Source organism: Olea europaea, chromosome 15, assembly GCF_002742605.1.
Source record: "Olea europaea var. sylvestris chromosome 15, O_europaea_v1, whole genome shotgun sequence".
In the NCBI taxonomy this organism is placed as follows: domain Eukaryota; kingdom Viridiplantae; phylum Streptophyta; class Magnoliopsida; order Lamiales; family Oleaceae; genus Olea; species Olea europaea.
In genome coordinates, this window is record NC_036251.1 from 22,705,899 (window position 1) to 22,726,637 (window position 20,739).

At 35.8% G+C, this 20,739-nt stretch overlaps 2 protein-coding genes and 1 pseudogene across 5 annotated transcripts; 1 reads left to right on the plus strand and 2 right to left on the minus strand.

Moving 5' to 3' along the window:
- The first annotated feature begins 6,329 nt into the window (after positions 1 to 6,329).
- Positions 6,330 to 11,877, plus strand: LOC111410506 (annotated as a pseudogene).
- Positions 11,878 to 12,245: 368 nt separating this feature from the next.
- LOC111410507 (probable galacturonosyltransferase 3) lies at positions 12,246 to 16,906 on the minus strand. Of its 4 annotated transcripts, XM_023040870.1 has the most exons (9): positions 16,705 to 16,906; positions 15,981 to 16,033; positions 15,795 to 15,855; positions 15,478 to 15,519; positions 15,272 to 15,409; positions 15,033 to 15,167; positions 14,618 to 14,952; positions 13,574 to 14,519; positions 12,246 to 12,629 (listed from the first exon to the last, which is right to left on the minus strand). In XM_023040870.1, the coding sequence occupies exons 1-9, from the start codon at positions 16,765 to 16,767 to the stop codon at positions 12,354 to 12,356; spliced, it is 2,049 nt and encodes a 682-aa protein (XP_022896638.1). In that variant the 5' UTR covers positions 16,768 to 16,906; the 3' UTR covers positions 12,246 to 12,353. The 4 variants fall into 4 exon arrangements, with proteins under 4 accessions (XP_022896638.1, XP_022896641.1, XP_022896639.1 ...); XM_023040873.1 differs by lacking the exon at positions 15,981 to 16,033 and having other exon boundaries at positions 16,705 to 16,788; XM_023040871.1 differs by lacking the exon at positions 16,705 to 16,906 and having other exon boundaries at positions 15,946 to 16,033.
- Positions 16,907 to 18,284: 1,378 nt separating this feature from the next.
- On the minus strand, positions 18,285 to 20,533 carry LOC111410509 (probable serine/threonine-protein kinase PIX13). The gene is made up of 6 exons (XM_023040874.1): positions 20,327 to 20,533; positions 19,777 to 20,105; positions 19,559 to 19,694; positions 19,303 to 19,445; positions 19,029 to 19,152; positions 18,285 to 18,929 (listed from the first exon to the last, which is right to left on the minus strand). Exons 1-6 carry the CDS (start codon positions 20,394 to 20,396, stop codon positions 18,481 to 18,483), a joined length of 1,251 nt encoding a protein of 416 aa, XP_022896642.1. The 5' UTR covers positions 20,397 to 20,533; the 3' UTR covers positions 18,285 to 18,480.
- Between the last annotated feature and the right edge of the window lie 206 nt (positions 20,534 to 20,739).

Consider the following 20,739-nt stretch of genomic DNA (forward strand, 5'->3'; position numbering starts at 1 on the left):
ACCAATTAATGTGGCCCTACGTAATATTATTAATGAATTAATTAATTTGGTCTATATGAGAAGTGGCAATTTTATAACTGTCCACTTTGATGAAAAGTAGGTAGTTTTTAACTAAAAAAGAAGCTGTCTCTCTCTGCCTTTTAACTTGAATGAAAACCCATCAATTTGAATTTAATAATAGTAAGGAAAAGAGAGAGAACGGTTTCTTTAATCTCACTAGTTTCTATTTTGCAGATTTAGAACATCTCAATTATCTTCATTGATCAAGGTATGTTACTTGATTAAATTACTCCTATGTGAAAATCATGGAATTCTAAGATCTTGGGGCATTGGGGTTTAATTGCTTACATGTGGTATCAGAGCCCAGGTTATGGAATTTATGATTTTCCTTTAAAGATTATTGTTTTTTCATTTATCGATCCTTAATTTTGTTATCGATTTATGAATCAACATGCAAAATTAAAAATAAAAGGTTCCACTACTTATTGTGATTTTCGATTTTGATTGCTGTTAAAATGAAATGCATCCTTGATTTTCTCGTCTGCACCGAAAATAATTGATGAAAAGTGCAGTCCATGTTTCATCAGAAAAGTACGAAATTACCTGCATTTATTATTGTTATCATGCGTCATGTAAATTGACGGTTAAATTAATGGTTGGAACTACCTGTTGAGAGTATATCATTCTGCCATATATGTTATACTGTGATTGGTTGAAGAAAAGGTTGGTTTCTTGGGTTTCACAATCACAAAGTGGATCCTGCCGTCCACTGTACGTACAATTTGGGTGAAGTGCTTTTGTCTTTCAGTTTCCGAGTGACTCTACTTTATGGGGACTATAATCATTTACAATATATGATTATTATATGCACAGTAACTTGTAAACCTGACACGTGGAAATTAATTAATTGTTGGAAGGACCTTGACTTAGTGTTTGTCACAGTAAAGATTCCATTTTTTGACTTTCGTATAAATGTATTGTGGTCATTAAAATTATTTTTTGATTAAGAAATTCAAGTTTTGACCCAATTACCAAAACTAATAATTATGTGTTTAAGGTTATTAAGTGAGGCTTGGTGAATTTTCGCAAAAGATGCTATTCTGTGCACACACATATATATTCTGCCTTTGCGAAATTCTAATGTTCAAGTGATGGGTTTATTATATATTTCTTGTCACTAAACAAGTGCATTTAAATATGTAATTGATGTTCGATTTATGTTGTTTGTTAGTCACCAAAGTTGCCAAACATTATGGTATGCGAACACTAAATTACATAATGTATTTGTCAATTACCCTTGATAGTTTGATGCTTAAAAATGAAGATGACATTATGATTATTATTGTCAAGAGTGTATTGATGTTCATAGTTTATAAAATTATTATGGATCGCCCAAAGGTAGATCAGTCAATTTTATTAATCTTGAACATGATGTGGTTAATTGATATGCTTAAATAGATGTGTTTTGTATATCCAAAGATGACTGACGTGTCTGATTAGAGTATGTTTAATTACCAATTAAGTGAAATTAAATTAGCGTCATTATGTTTGTTATGATTGGTATAACGTAGTATGTCCCAAAGAAGAATTACGGTATACATTTAATATTATATGAATCTGAACTAAGTGTTTAAGTTAAAACTTAAAACATTAATGTTAGAGCATTTTATATTTTGCAGTATCTGTTCCCGTTTCTCTGCATTCGCATGCTTCATCTATGCCACTGTTCAATGGGCTCAATTTCTCTTACTGGTATGAACAAGTCCAGTTCAACTTAGGTGTTTTGGACTTGGACTTGGCACTTCAAGTTGAGAAACCTGTTGATCTTACTGATGAGAGCAGTGCTGATGAAAGATCTTTCCATAAGGCTTGGGAAATGTCAAACAGATTAAGTCTTATGTTTATGCGGATGACCTTGGCAAAGAATATCAAGTCTACTATCCCTAAAACTGATATTCTAAAGGAATATATAAAGTTTGTAGAAGAACTTTCTCAAACAGCTAACAAGTCACTTGTTGGCACATTGATGGGTACCTTAACCACCATAAAATTTGATGATTCTCGTACTATTCATGAGCTTGTTAATGAAATGAGCAACATTGTAGCGAGACTTAAGACTCTTGGGATAACTGTGGATGAGAACTTCCTAGTACAGTATATCATCAACTCCTTGCCTCCTGAGTATGGTCCAATTCCATATGAACTATAACACCTTAAAGGATAAATAAAATGTGAATGAATTGCATGGTATGCTTGTGCAAGAGGAGACGAGGCTTAAGAATCAAGGAACTCATTCTATTCATCTTGTAAATCATCGAGGAGTTGGAAAGAAATATTAAAAAAAAAAGGTCTAGAAAGGGCATTAAGCAAGGAAAATAAAGATAAATGAGTCTTCTGCCCAAATCCACAATAAGGAACACAAGAAAGATGCGTGTCCTTTATGTCGCAAACTTGGGCACCATAAAAAGGACTGCCTGAAACGTAAGGCATGGTTCGAAAGTAAAGGTAAGATTATTTCTTATGTATGTTTCGAATCTGATTTGGCAGAACTTCCTTATAATACTTGGTGGATTGATTCCGGATGTACCACTCATGTTACTAATACGATGCAGTGATTCCTTTCAACCAAGACCATAAACCCAAATGAAAAGTTTGTTTTCATGGGAAATCGAGTCAAAGCTCCAGTTGAAACCATTGGAAACTATCGTTTGATTTTAGATACTGGACATCATTTAGATTTATTTTAGACTCTTTATGTACCTTCCATTTCTCGTAATTTAGTTTCCTTATCGAAACTCGATTCTACTGGATATTTCTTTGATGGTGGAAATGGGTGTTTGAATTTGTTTAAGCAAAATCATCGTATTGGTTCCGCTATTCTTTGTGATGGCTTATATAAATTAAAGCTTAATAATCTTTTTGCTGAGACTCTTTTAACCTTGCATCATAATATTGGTGCTAAACGTGGTACACTGAATGAAAGATCTGGTAACTTGTGGCATAAACGTTTAGGTCACATATCCAAGAAAAGGATGGAAAGATTAGTAAAGAATGAAATCCTTCTTGACTTAGATTTTAGTGATCTTGGAACTTGTGTGGATTGTATTAAGGGTAAACAAACCAAACACACAATGAAATGAGCCACAAGAAGCATACAACTTCTTGGGATAATACACACCGATATATGTGAGCCTTTTGATGTTCCATCCTTTGATGGAGAAAAATATTTTATCATTTTTATCAATGATTTTTCACGTTATTTTTATGTCTATCCGCTACATGAAAAGTCTCAAGCTGTAAATGCTTTAGAGATCTTTGTCAATGAAGTTGAACGGCAATTAGATAGAAAGGTGAAAATTATAAGATCTGATAGAGGTGATGAATATTATGGAAAATGTGATGAAATTGGACAACACCCTGGTCCATTTGCTAAATTTCTTGAAAGAAATAGCATATACTCTCAATATACTATGTCAGGCACACCACAACAAAATGGTGTGACTGAAAGACGTAATCGTACTCTAATAGAAATGGTTAGGTGTATGTTAAGCAATTCTTCTTTACCCATATCCTTGTGGATGTTTGCATTAAAAACTGCTATGCATCTGCAAGGTAGGGTTCCTAGTAAGGCAGTTCCAAAGACTCTTTTTGAACTATGGATAGGAAGGAAATCCAGTTTAAGGCACCTGCATGTTTGAGGAAAAGAAATTGGACTCAAGAACAATCAGTGGATTTTTTATTGCTTATCCAGAAAAATCAAAAGAGTATAAATTTTATTGTCCTAACCATAGTACTAGAATTGTTGAAACTGAAAATGCTAGGTTCATTGAGAATGGTGAAGTTAGTAAGAGTTTAGGACCATGAAATGTGGAAATACAAGAAATTAGAGTTCAAGTTTCTCTACCCTCAACTCCTTCTAACATTGTTGTTCCTCAAATTGTTGAACGGCATGACAATTTAACCAAACATCAAATAAATGATCAAACACCTCATAATGAAGTTGCCACTGATGAACCTACATTAAATGAACCACAAGAAATAGCATTAAGTAGGTCACAAAGACAACATAGACCTACTATTTCTGATGATTATATGATTTACCTGCAAGAGTTTGAATTTGACTTGGGAATTGTTGATGATGATCCAGTTTCATTTTCACAAGCCATTGAGAGCGCCATTTCTGATAAGTGGTTAGATGTTATGAAAGATAACTTGAAATCTATGGAGCATAATGAAGTTTGGAATCTCTTCGAATTACCAGAATCACATAAAAAAGTTGGGTGTAAATGGGTCTTTAAGACCAAGCGCGACTCTAATGGTAATATCGAATGATTTAAAGCTAAACTTGTTGCCAAAGGTTTTACTCAGAAAAGTGGCATTGATTATAAAGAGACATTTGCGCCAATCTCTAAGAAAGACTCACTCGGACTAATAATGGCTTTAGTAGCTCATTATGACTTAGAGCTACATCAAATGGATGTGAAAATCGTCTTTCTAAATGGACATTTAGATGGAGAAGTTTATATGGATCAGCTTGAAGATTTTTCAGTCAAAGGAAAGGAATGCATAGTATGCAAGTTAAAAAAATCAAGATACGGACTTAAACAGGCTCCCGTCAACGATATCTTAAGTTCAACGATACCATCACTTCCTTTAGATTTAAGGAAAACGTCATTGATCGATGTATATATCTAAAGGTCAGTGGGAGGAAGTTTATATTTTTTATTCTGTATGTTGATGATATCTTGCTAGCTACTAATGATCTTGGTCTATTACATGAGACTAAGAAATTTCTCTCTAAAAATTTTGAAATGAAAGACATGGGAAAGGCAACCTATGTGATTGGAATTGAAATATTTCGTGATAGGTCACAAGGATTGTTAGGGTTGTCTCAAAAAGTATACATCAATAAATTTTTAGAGAGATTTAAGATGGAAAATTGTTTAGCAAGTGTCGTTCCAATTCAGAAAGGAGACAAATTTAGTCTCATGCATTGTCCTAAAAGTGAATTGGAACGCAAACAAATGACAGCTATGCCTTATACATCTCTTATTGGGAGTTTAATGTATGCTCAGACTTGCACCAGGCCATACATTAGTTTTGCTATATGCTGGGTAGGTATCAAAGTAACGCGGGACTTGATCATTGGAAAGCTGCAAAGAAAGTATTGAGATACTTGCAAGGAACGAAAGACCACAGGCTCACTTATGGGAGATCTGATAACTTGGAGATCATTAGGTATTCAGATTCAGACTTTGCTGGATGTGTGGATACTAGAAAGTCCACATTTGGCTATCTGTCCCCCTTGGCTAGAGGGGCTATATCACGAAAAAGTACGAAGCAGTCAGTCATTGCTGCATCCACTATGGAATTCGAGTTTGTGGCATGCTTTGAGGCCACAGTTCAAGGAAATTGGTTGTGGAACTTTATTTCAGGACTTGGAATCGTCGACAATATAGTCAAGCCACTGAAACTGTATTGTGATAATTCTGCAGCAGTCTTCTTTTCAAAGAACGAAAAGTACTCTAAAGGTGTTAAACACATAGAATTGAAGCACATTGCCGTTAAAGAAAAGGTTGAAAAACAAGAGGTGTCAATCGAGCATATTAGCACCAATCTTATGATTGCAAATCCATTAACGAAAGGTTTGCCACCAAAGACATTTAATGAACATGTTGAAAGGATGGGCATTATTGAAAATTATCGTTAACATTATTATTTAATTTATTATGCTTATGTATTGACACTTTGAGCTCAATTATGTATTGTTTTTGACAAATATTGTTCCTGTCATAATCGTTGGTACATGTACATGAATGAATTATGTGAATGCTGACAGGGATAACCCTTTAAAGATATTATTGGAAACTTCTCATTACGTATCATGTTAAGTGAGGACTAATATTGTAGTACATGGAAGGAATTATACCGAAATGATGGTGTAAAACCGCCATGACTCTTATTCGTCATTACTTAACGATGATATATTAAGTAACCAATGTACGAAGGATTTTAGTTTTTCATATGCGCATTATATTATAGACCACATAATGATGTAATATTACTCAAGCCAAGTGGAAGAATGTTAGACCAATTAATGTGACCCTACGTAATATTATTAATGAATTAATTAATTTGGTTTATATACTAAAATCTGATTGGCCCATTGAGAAAACTGTCCACTTTGAGTGAAAGTGGGTAGTTTTTGACACACAAACACCAAAAAAAAAAAAAAAAAAAAAAAAAAACTACCTCTTTCGACCTTTTAACGTGAATGAAAAGCTATCAATTAATTCAATTCAATAATAGTGAGGAAAAGAGAGAGAACGGTTTCTTTAATCTCACTAGTTTCTCTTTTACAGATGTAAAACATTTCAATTATCTTCATGGATCAAGGTATGTTACTCGATCAAATTACTCATATGTGAAAATCATGGAACTCTAAGATCTTGACATTAGGGTTTAATTGCTTACAAACACTTCTGACAATCCATCTCTAATTTAGTCCCAAAAAAGCGAAGATGCTAGAGGTCAAGCAAAAACCAGAAACTCGTTCCTTCAGCATCTCTAAGTCAATTTGCATATTTTCAGGCGAAAGTACTGAAGTGAATAAATTGATGTCGGTTGGACCAAATAGAAATCCAAACCTTACCGTCTCAGTGAAGAAGGCTTTAGAGTACCTGAAGGAATTCGTGAGAGATAAAGATGGCCTTATTCAGATGTGGCTCCCTAGGCTGCGAAGTCCTTACAACAAAGGACCAACCATTTTCATTGAATCCAAACTGCGAAATTCATGCAGAATATAGAAATGTTTCCCAAAATTATTAGTTTGCAGCAGATGAAGATTCTATGGAGTTCATTGGGTTGCTTGGTCCTGTTTTCTTGAACAAATTGCCAGAATGGACTCCAGATGTTTGCTTTTTGAAAGATGAAGAGTATTCACGTATTAAGTATGCCCAGCGTATAATGTTAGAGGATCACTTGCTCTTCCAGGTTTTGAACGAGGAAGTGGGAATTGCTTGGGGGTAGTTGAGATTGTGACAACTAGTCAAAATGTTAATTATCGCCCTGAACTTGCACATGTCTGCAAAGCTCTAGAGGTCTCATCTTCTTCCTCATTTTCTTCTATCGTATTATAGATAATGTTCATCTGAGTTAACTTCTTTTCATTTGTTCATCCAAGAACCCTCTGTACCTCCCATCACTTTATTTTTCAGTAATGCAAGAATTTCTTGCACTGGTAGCTTTGATCTCAAGCTTTCTCATATATATTTAGCTTAGGCTAATTAGCACAAAACGTCCCTACCTTTGGAGGTTTTTGTGGATAACGTCCCTACCTTTCGTTTTTTGGCGGAGAACGTCCCTACCTTTACCATTTTTTGCGCAGAACGTCATTTTGTCAATTCCCCGTTAAAATGTTCCGTTAAATCAAATAAAATGGATCTTTTCTTTTTAAAATGCAGGGGTAAGATCGTCCATCCAACATTTTTTTCACTGTGTAATCTCTCCCACCTCTTTCTTCTTCAAATGTTCAAGAAAAAGTAAAGTAACATGAAAAAAAACTTGAACAATATTATTTCATTCAATAAATTAGGGAAAATGACGTGAGAATGACTGCATTTCTGGTAGAAAATATTCATGACTGCTGTAATACTGGTTGTCAAAACATTTTGGAATGCTATATGAAGAGAATGAATATGTGGTTAATAAAAATGAGATGTCCATCCTCATTTTGTGCTTACGAAGGGTGTAAATAAGAGGTGTATAATTTTGAACAGCTGGATAGAGATAGACACTTTCTGATTATGTGACATTTTCTCTTCTCCAAACTCGATATCCAAAAATGAGCACTCTTTAATTATTGTCAAATACTCATTTAACTTAGTTTGGTTATTGAGCTTGGTTGTTGAGTGATGATTTTACTGCACTTTGTTATTGAACTTGGATGTTGAGTATTGGTTTTGCTGTGTTCGAACTAGGTGTTACGAACATTCAATTGCAGGGATAAACAGAATTGTATTTGGCTACAGTTTAGACAGGTTGTTTGGCTCAAAATACGTAGGGACGGTTTGCACAATTTTTAACAAAGGTATGGATGTTTTGCGCAAATAGAATGTAAAGGTAGGGATGTTTTGTGCAGGGACATTGTAAGGGTAAGGATGTTTTTCGCAAAGACTATCAAGGTAGGAATTGTTATCACCAATTCAATTTTATGCTAAAATGGGGGAGAAGACACGTTCATATTTCATCATCTTCTCTACTCCATCACATGTATTGTCCATTTACAAAATCATACTTTGATTGGCCTTTTCACTTTACCTCTTATTTACACCCTTTGTAAGCACAAAATGAGGATGAACATCTCATTTTTATTAGCCACATATTCATTCTTTTCATATAGCATTCCAAAATGTTTTGAACAATCAGTATTACAGCAGTCATGAATATTTTCTACCAGAAATGCAGTCATTCTCACGTCATTTTCCCTAATTTATTGAATGAAATAATATTGTTCAAGTTTTTTTTTTCATGTTACTCTACTTTTTCTTGAACATTTGAAGAAGAAAGAGGTGGGAGAGATTACACAGTGAAGAAAATATTAGATGGACGATCTTACCCCTGCATTTTAAAAAGAAAAGATCCATTTTATTTGATTTAACGGAACATTTTAACGGGGAATTGATAGAAGGACGTTCTGCGCAAAAAATGGTAAAGGTAGGGACATTCTACGCCAAAAAACGAAAGGTAGGGACGTTATCCACAAAAACCTCCAAAGGTATGGACGTTTTGTGCTAATTAGCCTTTAACTTATCATCCAGTAAAATAGCAAAAAGTGTAATTGCTCTAATTTATTTTTTTTTTTTTTCCCCCCTTGCATAAAATAATTTTCTTCCATGGTGTTGATCTAAAGAGTTCTAATATCCTGATTCCTCCCAGAGTGGAGGTAGGCTATATATTTCCTAAAGGCTATATAATATTCAACTTTTAATTCCGTTCCCTACGTCTGAGGTGTGATTTTATAGGAGGACTGCAGTGAGTCTTACCAAGCTGCTTTAGCAGAGATTAAAGACATCTTGAAATGTGCCTGCAACACACATAAATTGCCTTTGGCGAAGACATGGACGCCACGTATTCAACAAGGTAAAAGCTGCTGCAGGCACTCCAATGAGAACTATGCAAATTGTGTTTCAACAATTGACTCGGCCAGCTATGTGGCGGATCCACTAGTTCCTGGTTTTCTTGAGGCATGCTCTGAGCACCACTTACTTAAAGGTGAAGAGGTTGTTGGTAAAGCATCCACAACGAATCAACCATGTTTCTCAGAGGACATAACAGCTTTCAGCAAGACAGAATATCCTCTCTCACATCATGCGAGGGTCTTAGCTGCTGTAGCAATACTCCTCAGAAGTATTTACACCGGAAATGCTGATTTTGTTCTGGAGTTCTTCTTGCCTCTTAATTGCAAAAATGCTTTAGACCAAAAGAAGACGCTTGACTCATTATCGTCTGTGCTACAACAAGCTTGCAGAAATTTACACGTCATTACAGATGATGAGTTGCCAAAAACATCATTGCCAATGCCAGGTAGAAAAGTGACTGGCACTGCAGTTGGTAGATTAGATGAGCAAATATATCCAAAGTTGGTTAATTCTCCTTCACAAGAACCCTCTTTCCCTGCTTCATCCCGGATTATCCAGATGACCAAAAACAACAGAGAGTTCAATATGGCAACCCAATGGGATAACTCTGATAAGGAGTTTCATAACGTGCTTTCATCTTTATAACACGACCACATCCAGCAAGATTCTGGTCCCAAAGAAAGTGCTGAGGATAGTGGAGATTGTTCCTCTGTTGGTGGGCATCTATCCTCAGGCGCTAAAATAACAGGCCAAAAGAGACGGACCAAGACTCAGAAGACCACAAGCTTGCAAGTACTCAAGCAATACTTTGCTGTGGGCCTAAAAGATGCTGCCAAGAATGTTGGAGGTATGACAACATTCATCGCGATTCACAAAATTAGTTTTCTTGTCAGGAAGACATTTTACTGGCAACTTTGAATAAGCTCAAGTACAAGCATGTGTATGGTAGTCTAGATAAGCACTAAGAATCCTTAAAATTGTTATTGATCCCTGTTTCTCTGCATTTGGTTGGACAGGAATTGCTTGAATTTCCTGACTGTTCTATATTTATTCATAACAGCAATCTTGCAAAATAATATCCTACAATATGTTTTACTTCCCAATTTAATTATTTTTATATCTGTTTCCCCAGTTCATTATCAATAGGTGGTTAAAACAATGCAATTTTACTTTCCTCGCCTCATCCTGACTTTCATAGGCGAGACGGATCCAAGACTTCTACGATAATTTTCTAGTAGAAATGAGCAAGCAGAAAAAATGTGATGACTACTGGCATTTTGTTTGGCCCAGAGCATTTGAACTTGAAGTGTTTACTGTTATTACTTATATGAAAATAACTGTACCTTTCCTTCTTGAATATTAATTAGACTGTCATGTTAATAACCCCGGTCTTTCCAGTTACTCTTACGTAGTTGCTCTGCCTACTCCCATCAAATCTTCAAAGAACTCCGGTTTTATGATGTATCTAACATGAAGAGATGGAGAGATGTTAGCATCTTCATATTGCTCTGTGCAATCTCTCTGTTTTAAGGCATCCACATAATAGTGTTGTGGCTGGCCGAGTTTCTCACTAGTTCAATAGAATGCTTTGAGGTGCAATGTCAATCTTATCTGATGAACAGCAAGGCTATTTCCATCTCACATTACACTGCTAATCCAATATATTATTGCAGTGTGTCCAACAACCTTAACAAGAATTTGCAGACGTTATGGAATCACACAGTGGCCTTCTCGGAAGATCAAGAAAGTTGATCGCTCATTGAGGCTTGTGATCGACTCAATCCAGGGTGGCGAGGGTGGTATTCAACTCAGTTCTTTCTATAACAAGTTCCCAGAACTCAATAATCTAAATTTACCAAAAGTTGGCCACCTATCCTCATCAAAGATGAGTGGTCATTTACAACACGTGAACACTCAGCCAGAGGGCAGCTTGCTTAGCCCCAGAACCACCATGTCAAAATCTCCTTCTGGCAGTCATAGCTCCGTTTCAAGTTTCTGTTGTTCCACAGGTGTGAAGCAATCGTCCTCCCCTGTCAATGCCTCCAGCAATGTAGATTATATATCATGAGAGCAAACTGGAGCTATGCTAAAGAGATCATGGAGTGATACTCAATTGAATGAGTTTGGCCAAGAAGATTCTTAACTTCTCGGGTTAGATCCTACAGTCACAGAGTTTTCAGTGAGCATGCCTCTACCAAAGCTCGGCCTTAAGTGACAAAGAATAACAACCAGGGATTACATGATATAGACACTCCTAAATGTGAATTGAAAAGTTCGGATTCAGTCTGCAACTTCACCGCGCTTCAAAGCTTTAATGTGAGATTTTGAGGCATTTCAATATAGATGATTCCGATAGAGTTGATGACATGTGATGCTGATCTTGTAGAATGTATAGGTATACACAATACACAAATCGTCCACGAGGTAAACAATTAAACTCCCCATGACTCAAGCCTATTAGTCAGACCTTGGAAGTTCATTTGGGGGTAGTGACCCATCCTAGGTAGTTTTCATGAGTCCTGTGGTTTTGAAGTTTGTTTTTGTACTCCAAAGCTAGAATATTGCCAAACGGTTGGCGATATTGAAAACTCTGTTGATGACATTAAGGTATCTTTTCTCTCCGTTGTCCAGTCCATTTACAGTCCCTGTTAAGGTTTAGGAGAAATGACCTGCTGGTTGTCAATTCCTCTGTACTTAACCTCCATGATTATGCCATAACCGGTTTCTCAAAATTCAATGGATAATCTGTAGTAATACTGTTACAGAAACGTGAAGAATTTGAAGTCGAATGCAGGATGGACATTACATACTTATAGACGTTGCATATCAGCAGCACATTGATAAAGCTGGGAGATAAATACAAGATGTCCCAAAAACTTCAAAACGTATGAAGAAAAAATACGAACGCTATGACACCAAGACAGGAAAAGAAACAGTTATTATGAATTTATATCAATTTTTTTTTGTTTTTTTTTTTAAATGGCAAATAATCTAGAGACAAATTTGATACGAGAAACCTTTCTGTTAGTATGGTTGGAAGATATGATTCTCAAATCCCTTAACAAAGAGTAAGAAAATCTTTAAGGATGGGGAAGAAGAGAGAAATAATGCCAGAATAAATGCGACTTTCTAATTATGTATTAAAACAAAATTCTCATCAACACTATTACACTAGATAATACAAAATTAAATTTACTAGAAAAAGAACATCCATTACTCATTAATGTTGCAGAGTTGAAGATATAAATTGTCAAACATCACATATCTAGACCAATAAGATCTATATTTTGCAATGGCAAGATCCAACCATGGTTTATAATTTCCATTATAATGGACAACAGCGGCATTCTCTATTTCTGTGAGGTTAAGAGCAGGATCATAGCCTAGTCCCAAACCATGCCAGCTCCGATCCAGAGGATAGGTCAGATTGTAGAAAGTTATCAGCCCTGGAGGTAATGTACCAAGTTTCCAAAGAGTTCTATCCTCGTTCTGCAAACAAAAATCTACATGAGTTCGGGATCAAAGACGCACATGCACGCATACAGAGAAATAGAGCAGTCGAGGTGGAAGCTAAACTGAGGTTTTGGATAAAGAGAAGAAAAAGTAATGCTTAAAGCTTTGTCATGAGGACATCCCATATGGAGTCCTATTTAGTCACATGATTTATAAAAGAATTAAAGGAGGATATTCAAAAAACACCTGGTTACAGATCAATTATGGAAGATGGTTTTTTTGGCACACATGTATGCTAACAAATGTGTACCTTCTATAAAGGAGAACTGTAGTTAGAACTTAGAAATTAACAAGAAAAATGGAAAAAATAAATGAGGATTTTGTGCTAGAAAACCTTTTCTCGAGCATCAACCTAGCAAAGGTTACACTAACTCTGACAACCATAGGGAAGAAGCAATTGATTTTGGGGGCCAGAAGACGAAAAAAATTATTGACACCAAAGGATGCCTTTCTGGAATAACAGAGGCAGCAACAACATATAGCAGGAGCAATCAAATGCATTCAAGCAAGGTTCCACACAAAAGAATGAAAAACATATAAACTCCTACTTAATAAGCCATCAGACTGGCGCTATTCCACAATCTAATTCAACTTCGAGATGGATATATTATAACGCTTAAAAGGAAATATCATTTTCATTCATAATGAAAGGCATAATAAAAAATTGAATAATGTTATTTGCAGTCGCTCACTGCAACAGTCGCCCTACGTGACATACACATGACAGGTGGTTATTTGATACATTGATGAATAAAAAAACTACCACATTAATGCATCAAATAATCACCTACCATGTGTATGCCACGTAGAGCGACTACTGCAGTGAGCGACTGCAAATAGCATTACTCTGAAAAATTCGCGCCTACTTATATTTGCAGAAAGCACCACATGGAGGAGATAATAATCAAATAATTCCTCACCATATCTTGCCAATGATGATATATTCCAGTTATGTCACGCTTTTTCCATTCCTTCAAATCAAAGATATTCATACCAAATGCCCAGCCACAAGCATTGGGATCAAAATTCTCAGATATCTTTGGATTAGAAAAGTTGAGATATTTATCAAACCTATGAAAGCTCTCCTTGCAGGTTTCAACAGCACCATTTACCATCCCTTGCAGATTAACAGACCATAAAGGTGTCAGATCCTTCTGAATGACAATGTCATCGTCCAGAAACAATATCTTATTAAGCTTTGGGTAAACTTCTGGAAGGTAAAATCTAAGATGATTCAGCATGGACAAGTATTTTGGATTCCTATACTTGAGATTATCAGAGCCAGCAGTGAGAGATGATGTCTGATGTGCCTTGAAATAATACTCTATCATTCGTGCAGATTCAAGCTGGCGTAGAACAGGACAGTATGAAGAATTGAGCCATGTAAAATCGTCTACATTCTGGACTTGAATCGCTGCACCTGCAGGAGGATTCACAAGAAACCACATTTTCATGGCTGCTAAGTTCAGCTTATCTGTTACTATATGGAAAACATGTTTTTCAGGCTCTTTTACGTGCAGCACAGTAGAGTTTACAACAACAGATGCTGCAAGCACATTATCAGAGAAGATGGCATAATGGTATAGAGATGGATCTTCAAGTTTCTCTCTGTTTGCAAAATCCTTTTCTTCATAACCCCGTAGGTAATATTCTGTTGTGAGAAGTAAAGGAAGGCAATGCAATGGTTTGGGGACAGTTTTTGCAGCTAGCTGTATCAAGAATGCACTCTTCTTCTTCAGTTCATTTACATTCGTTTCAGATGACTGAAGCATGGCCCGCAACTTCCTTGCTATAGTCATACAATGGTATAATTGGTCCTTGGCAGTAGAAAGGATGTGACCCATGGCTTTTGCTTGATCTAGAGCACTGATGCAAAGGAAAAAAAAAAAAAAAGGTCCTCTGTAAGAGCCTAAAGCCAATCAATGCCTAAACATATTTACCCAAGAGAGTTCAAGTAGCAAGACCTAGGGTGAAGTTCAGAGTCAGATGTTGCCTCTCCAATAGCAAGTTGACTTTTTCTAGAATGTTCCATTAGAGAATCATATAGCATAATATTATTCTTAGCTTTTGCAATGGTTGCATAAACTCTGGCCATTATGATCTGATCTCTCATAAGTTTTACAGTGGAATCAGAGTTTGGATTTTCATATTCTTTCCTCCAAATACTATATCTACCCTTGATAGTGGTGTCAAGCTCCAAAGCTCGTTTGATTGCAGCTTCTTGCATCTGGTTATCAATCTCTTTGTCTTGTTGGATCAGCTCTGCTGTCCGACTTTCCCTCCTTTCTCTTCGTAACATCTGCAGGATGGAGAACATTAGAATAAAAATCTAATTAAAAAATACACCTGATAAGCATATAAAATACGTTGACATTTCACCCGTCGTTTGAGTTTCAGTGGATGCACAGCTGATGCTTGTGGATGACGCATTTCACTTCCATATTGATGATCATTAGGGGTATGCCTGCCCGGCTCCCTGCAACTCAATGTAGATCGAAAGGGATCATCAGCAACCTGAAAAAATACAATCGAAAAAGTGACCTATATAATAAGAACTAATCTCAAAATATCAGGCAACTGGACAAAGAGAGAGATAAAGTTAGCACCAAGAAAGTTACCTGTGAACTCTCCGTCAGGCTATAATTCTCATTACTAGGGTTTTTCCACACCCAGGAAGCAGATAAATCCCTGGATCTGACACTGCTAATTCGAACAGCACCAGAAGGATCACTGTATGTAACAATTATATCGATATCCTGCACAAAGTAGTGATAAAAATCATCATCCTGATCTCTGCCATGAGAAGAAGAAAGAAGTTCATTACCTTTTCATCCGGATGGGCAGCAGAACTCATATTACTCTGATCCTGTCAAGCAGTCATCAGCCCATGGTAAAGTGTAACATCAGTTTGTGCAGTAAAATACTTTCAGAGACATGGACAAAGTATTTGCACCAGTTATTGTACGACTATCATGACTGTATCATGCCAGTCTATCTGGATCCATCTATGTTTTATTAATTATTTCATAAATAAAAAAATAAAAATAAAAAATTCACAATCAAGCACTTAACTACGAAAGTATATTTCTTCCTAAATAAATGTATCTCTGGGTAGTAAATAAAAAAAAATGAAATTAATACCTGTCTGTTGAGACACCCTGGACAGTCATAGAGTGGAAATTTTCCCTCATGCTCTCGTCTACTGATAAAGGTGGGCAAAATACAGGAAATTATAACATCAGTATCATGAACAAATAATTATAATGGTAACCGTGCTAAAGTTTGATCCTACCGAAACAAGAGAATCTTAGGAAAAACGAGCATTACATTGATGACATATCTGAAAATTCTGCTCTGACTTGAGCAACACGAATCATGACCTACACGGACAAGCTATACAGAGTCAAACAATTCTAAATGTAGAAGGCCGCCAATGTAACAAGGAAAGGTGTGTCCCCAAGAAACAAACCCGTCAAACTTTACAAACAGTGCCGATATCTTCCCAATTTATTATTGACAGTATGACACTAGTTAATATGAAGGAAAATACTTGTGCACTAATATAATAAAGAAACTGAATCTTTCCAACCAGAAGGGAATGAAAGGAACACAGTAAAACATGCTGCAATCATATATATACAATATGGTAGTAGATAAAGATTGACAAGTCTTCACAACAATTAATCTTAGCTTCCCAGCAGATGAAACCTAGATAATGAACTGACAACTACATTTGGTACACGCATCAAATCAGAAAGTCAATAAGAAATTAAACCCTAATTGTTGAGTTTTTATTTTTTTTACGCAAAATATTTAACATCGATGGAGGCTCATATAGGACAGATAATGTTCTAGCAACTTTAACAGACACAGCAAGCATGGCAATTTAATCTAGTAGAAAACCCAACTACCAGTCTACAGTACACGATGAATTTGAGATACAATAAACAGTTCATATAGGAGAATAAGATCCAATGCAGTGACCTAAAAAAGCGCTAACGAAATCGAAACGATTAATCATACAAAAATAAGATTCTCTATTATGTATTACCGGGAGGAAGAAAATTGACAGAACTAATACAGAGATCAATAATCTTCGACGAGGATCTCTCATGGTAGACCTATCAGAGAGGGGAAGAATCACAGAGTTCGTTTATCGACGAGCTTCGGCATGAATTAAAATGAGGATTTTATATACGCTTGAAGATTTGGAAACGCAGGATTGCTAATTTTGAAGAATTAATTTTTCCAATGTCCCTTACCTCAGTCCATGTCTTGTTACGAAGGGCTTGGTGGGAATTTTATTAATTAATTTTTAATCGTTAGTGAAAAATTCTATTTGTGAGAGAAGAATTTAAATATATTGATTAAAATAGTAAAATAACGGTAAAAAAATTGATATTAAGTAGATTAAAATTTCTACTAAATATGCTCAAAAAAATAAAATGTCAAGAGTTTTGATTCCTGAATTTAGGTCTATGTTTTCGATTGTTAACTAAAATGATGTCAAGTTTTAATTTCTGAACTTCGAAAAATATTATACGTTACTTATTGGCATAAATGTTGAGTTTTAAAAAATGTCGAATTTACAGTGAGTAATGTACAGCATTTTTCAAAGTTCAATAATTAAAAATTGATATTTTAAATTTTAGTGAGCAATCGAAAATATAGACCTTACTTTAATGACCAAAACTCGAAATTTTAAATTTCAGTGTCAATTAAAGACATGGATCTAAGTTCAGTAACCATTGGAACAATTATCTCAATTTTGAAGTTAAACTGTACAATCAATATCAACAATCCTCGTTTGACCCCATTAATTTTCATTTCATTGCATTTCATTTTTTTCATTCCTGTTTTCAACCACACAATTTTCCATAAAATAATATTACACGTAAATCAAAAAAATTTCCTTCTTTTTCAACCACTCATTTTTCAAAAAAATACATTTTTATCCATTTTCATTTTTACAAAATGGGGGCCAAATGGGATCGCGGTTTCATAGTGAAAATTTTCCAGTTCAGAGAATGGGGGTTGTGGGGAGCCAGGTAAATGTGTGTCGCTGAATTTTCAAAGAAATATCAATTAAATCACTGAATTTTCAGAGAAATATCAATTGAATCACTAAACTTTGATTCATTGGATTACTAACTTCAATTTATTTTCAAATTCTATCACTAAATTCTAATTTAATTTAAAATTTCTACCATAAATGAGTTTATAGCATTTATGCTGCTGTGGATCTTCTATATAATTTATATGTAAAATTAACTCTATATCACATCGTAAAGTGTTAAAAAAAAATTAATAATAATAATAATAATAATAATTTACTCTTTAAATTCAAAGACGTCATAATTCTTATTTGACTATTTTTTAATTTAGAACACCACGTAACGGCGTTGATGCCAACTAATTATTTTTGTCTATTTGGAGAATACAATAGTATCGTCAAATTTAAAATTAAACTGGAGTTCAATGATCTAATTCAGACAAATTAAAATTCCGTGACTCAATTGAAACTTAAAAATTCAATGACACTGCTTAACATTTGGTTAGCGATTAGAGCTAATTAAATTTATCATAAAAATATTGTAATTCTCAGCTTATTACGTAATGCCTCAACTCAAATGAAGGAAATAACTTGGAAAACATCTATCATGTACAAAACAATTATCTTCACATTACAATTCAGCAGTAAAAAACCAACAGTTCCTGGCACCATATTCTAATCTCTATAACTTGAACTACTATTACAATGGCAAATGCATTCGAGTCTTAGGGGGCATAAGATGAGGAGAAAAGTGTGCAAAGACAGTACAGCTAGCTAAAGTTTCCGAGATGGCAGTGGATAGGCTGGATTCACATCTTGCCTTGGAAGAAGTGGAGAACGAGATTGCAACGTTTGGTGGGCATATCGATTAGCTGCCTGACGTCTAGAATGTGCTCTGGTCTCTCTGGGTTTCTCTATAACCGACTCAATGCGCTCCAGTTTCTCAACTAGTTCTTGCATTGATGGTCTCTGTCTTGGTTCATTTTCAAGACATGTTAGAGCAAGCTGCGCAGTTTGAATTGCAGCTTTGAAGGGATATTTTTCTTCCAGACGTGAATCCATTATCTTTTTCAGCTTCCTTTTGTCGGATAAATGTGGCTTCACCCAATCAACCAGATTATGTTGCGGATTTGGACGATTTGTGTCAAGTGCGCGTAAACCCGTAAGCATTTCAACTAAAACAACGCCAAAACCATAGACGTCGCTCTTCACATACAAATGCCCTGGTAGAAAAGAAAATGACATTAGAGCATGAACAGCTATCTGTTGGTGCCACCTCTATTTGCTTTTAGCATGAAAGCTCAAAGTCTTTAGCTCATTACCAGTGGCGACGTACTCAGGAGCAGCATAACCATTTGTCCCCATAACCCTTGTTGACACATGGGATTTACTAGCCGTTGGACCCATTTTCGCCAGGCCAAAATCAGATATCTTGGCGTTGTATGACTGAGAAATTTTTTGAGCAATATCAATAAATCAAACCTCTACAGTAAAACGTATGGACAAACTTGCAATGTGCATAAATGAGATAGAAACTATCTTGTTAAAGCGTCAAAGTGATATAAATTAAACTGATACTCGAATATTAGAACTTACCCCATCAAGCAATATGTTGGAGGCCTTGAAATCTCTGTAGATAACTTTTCTATCTGATGCGTGCAAGAATGCAAGACCCTGAGCTGCTCCAATTAATATCTTAAGCCTAATTTCCCATGAAAGTGGCTGTACAGCAGAACCCCCTACACAAACAAACCTCAACAAAATGAATTATTCAGCTCTTACTAGGGAGGACCAGTTTTGCGGGCCAATTCAATACAGCCAACATTTTTATAGCATTAGTTTAATTCCTTACTTCCAAAAAGGTGGTTCTCTAAGCTTCCCTTTTGCATGAATTCATAAACAAGCAGTAGCTCTTTCTCATCCCAACTGTATCCCAAAAGCTTGACAACATTAGGATGTGAAAGCCTTCCAAGGAAATTCACCTCAGACTGCAAAGATAAATGACAAACAGTTACGAATTGGTTATCAGAAATTTAATAAACTCTGAGAATTTACTAAACCAGTGGTTACCTGCCACTCTTCAACTCCTTGCATGCTTTCAGAATTTAACTTCTTAACAGCAATTACAGATCCATTTCCAGTTTTGGTGGTGGACTTGTCGTCTAGCCAACCTTTGTAAACTTTCCCAAACCCGCCTTCTCCCAGCACTGTATCACTTCTAAAATTTCTTGTCGCAGCCCGAAGTTCAGAGTAGGAGAAAATCCTTAGATTGGGGTGGGGCAATATCTGTCCAGATGGACAATCCTCATCACCTCCACTGCCTGCCGAGAATCTACTGTTCCCAGAAACTGTGCTGTCGCTAGAAGATTTTGTGTAACGTGTTGTGTGTGACACTGCCACTGCAATGAATACGAACAATTTTAAAAAGGGGGATTCTAATTCAAGACTACCAAATTTGAAGTGGAATGATTCTTCATTTATTAGCAATCTTGAATAATTAATTACTGCTTATTATGCAGAGGCCTGATTTAAAATTCAGAGAACCAAACAATCCTCCCGCCCCTCAGAACAAACCCAGACCCAGTTGTAAAAATAGGAAAAGAACGAAAAGAAGCCATACCGGAACTAAATTGCTCGGTGGTAGTAGGACTCTGGTTAACTGAGGTAGAGGAACTGTAGCAAATTCCCATGCTAACTTTCCCGATAAAACCTTTTTAATCAAATTACAGGAGTGATTCCTATTTTGATCAAGCTATATTTCTGGTGTTTATCCGAAGACTTGATTGACCTGCAGGTAAGTAAAGCAATCTTTAATTTTCTGCACCCCACGCTTTTTGATATAAGTAGCACCAAGAACGAGTCTTTGCCTGGGTTCGCAAATAGTCAAGTCAAACACCGCGTACTCAGGAAATTGAGGCCAACCGTACACAACGTCCCAGAAATTTAAAGAGTGATCATCAGAATATGCCAATTTTACATGCTTTGCATTAGCCATTGCATCTATACGTTGCTAGCCCTTGCTTGACAACTATT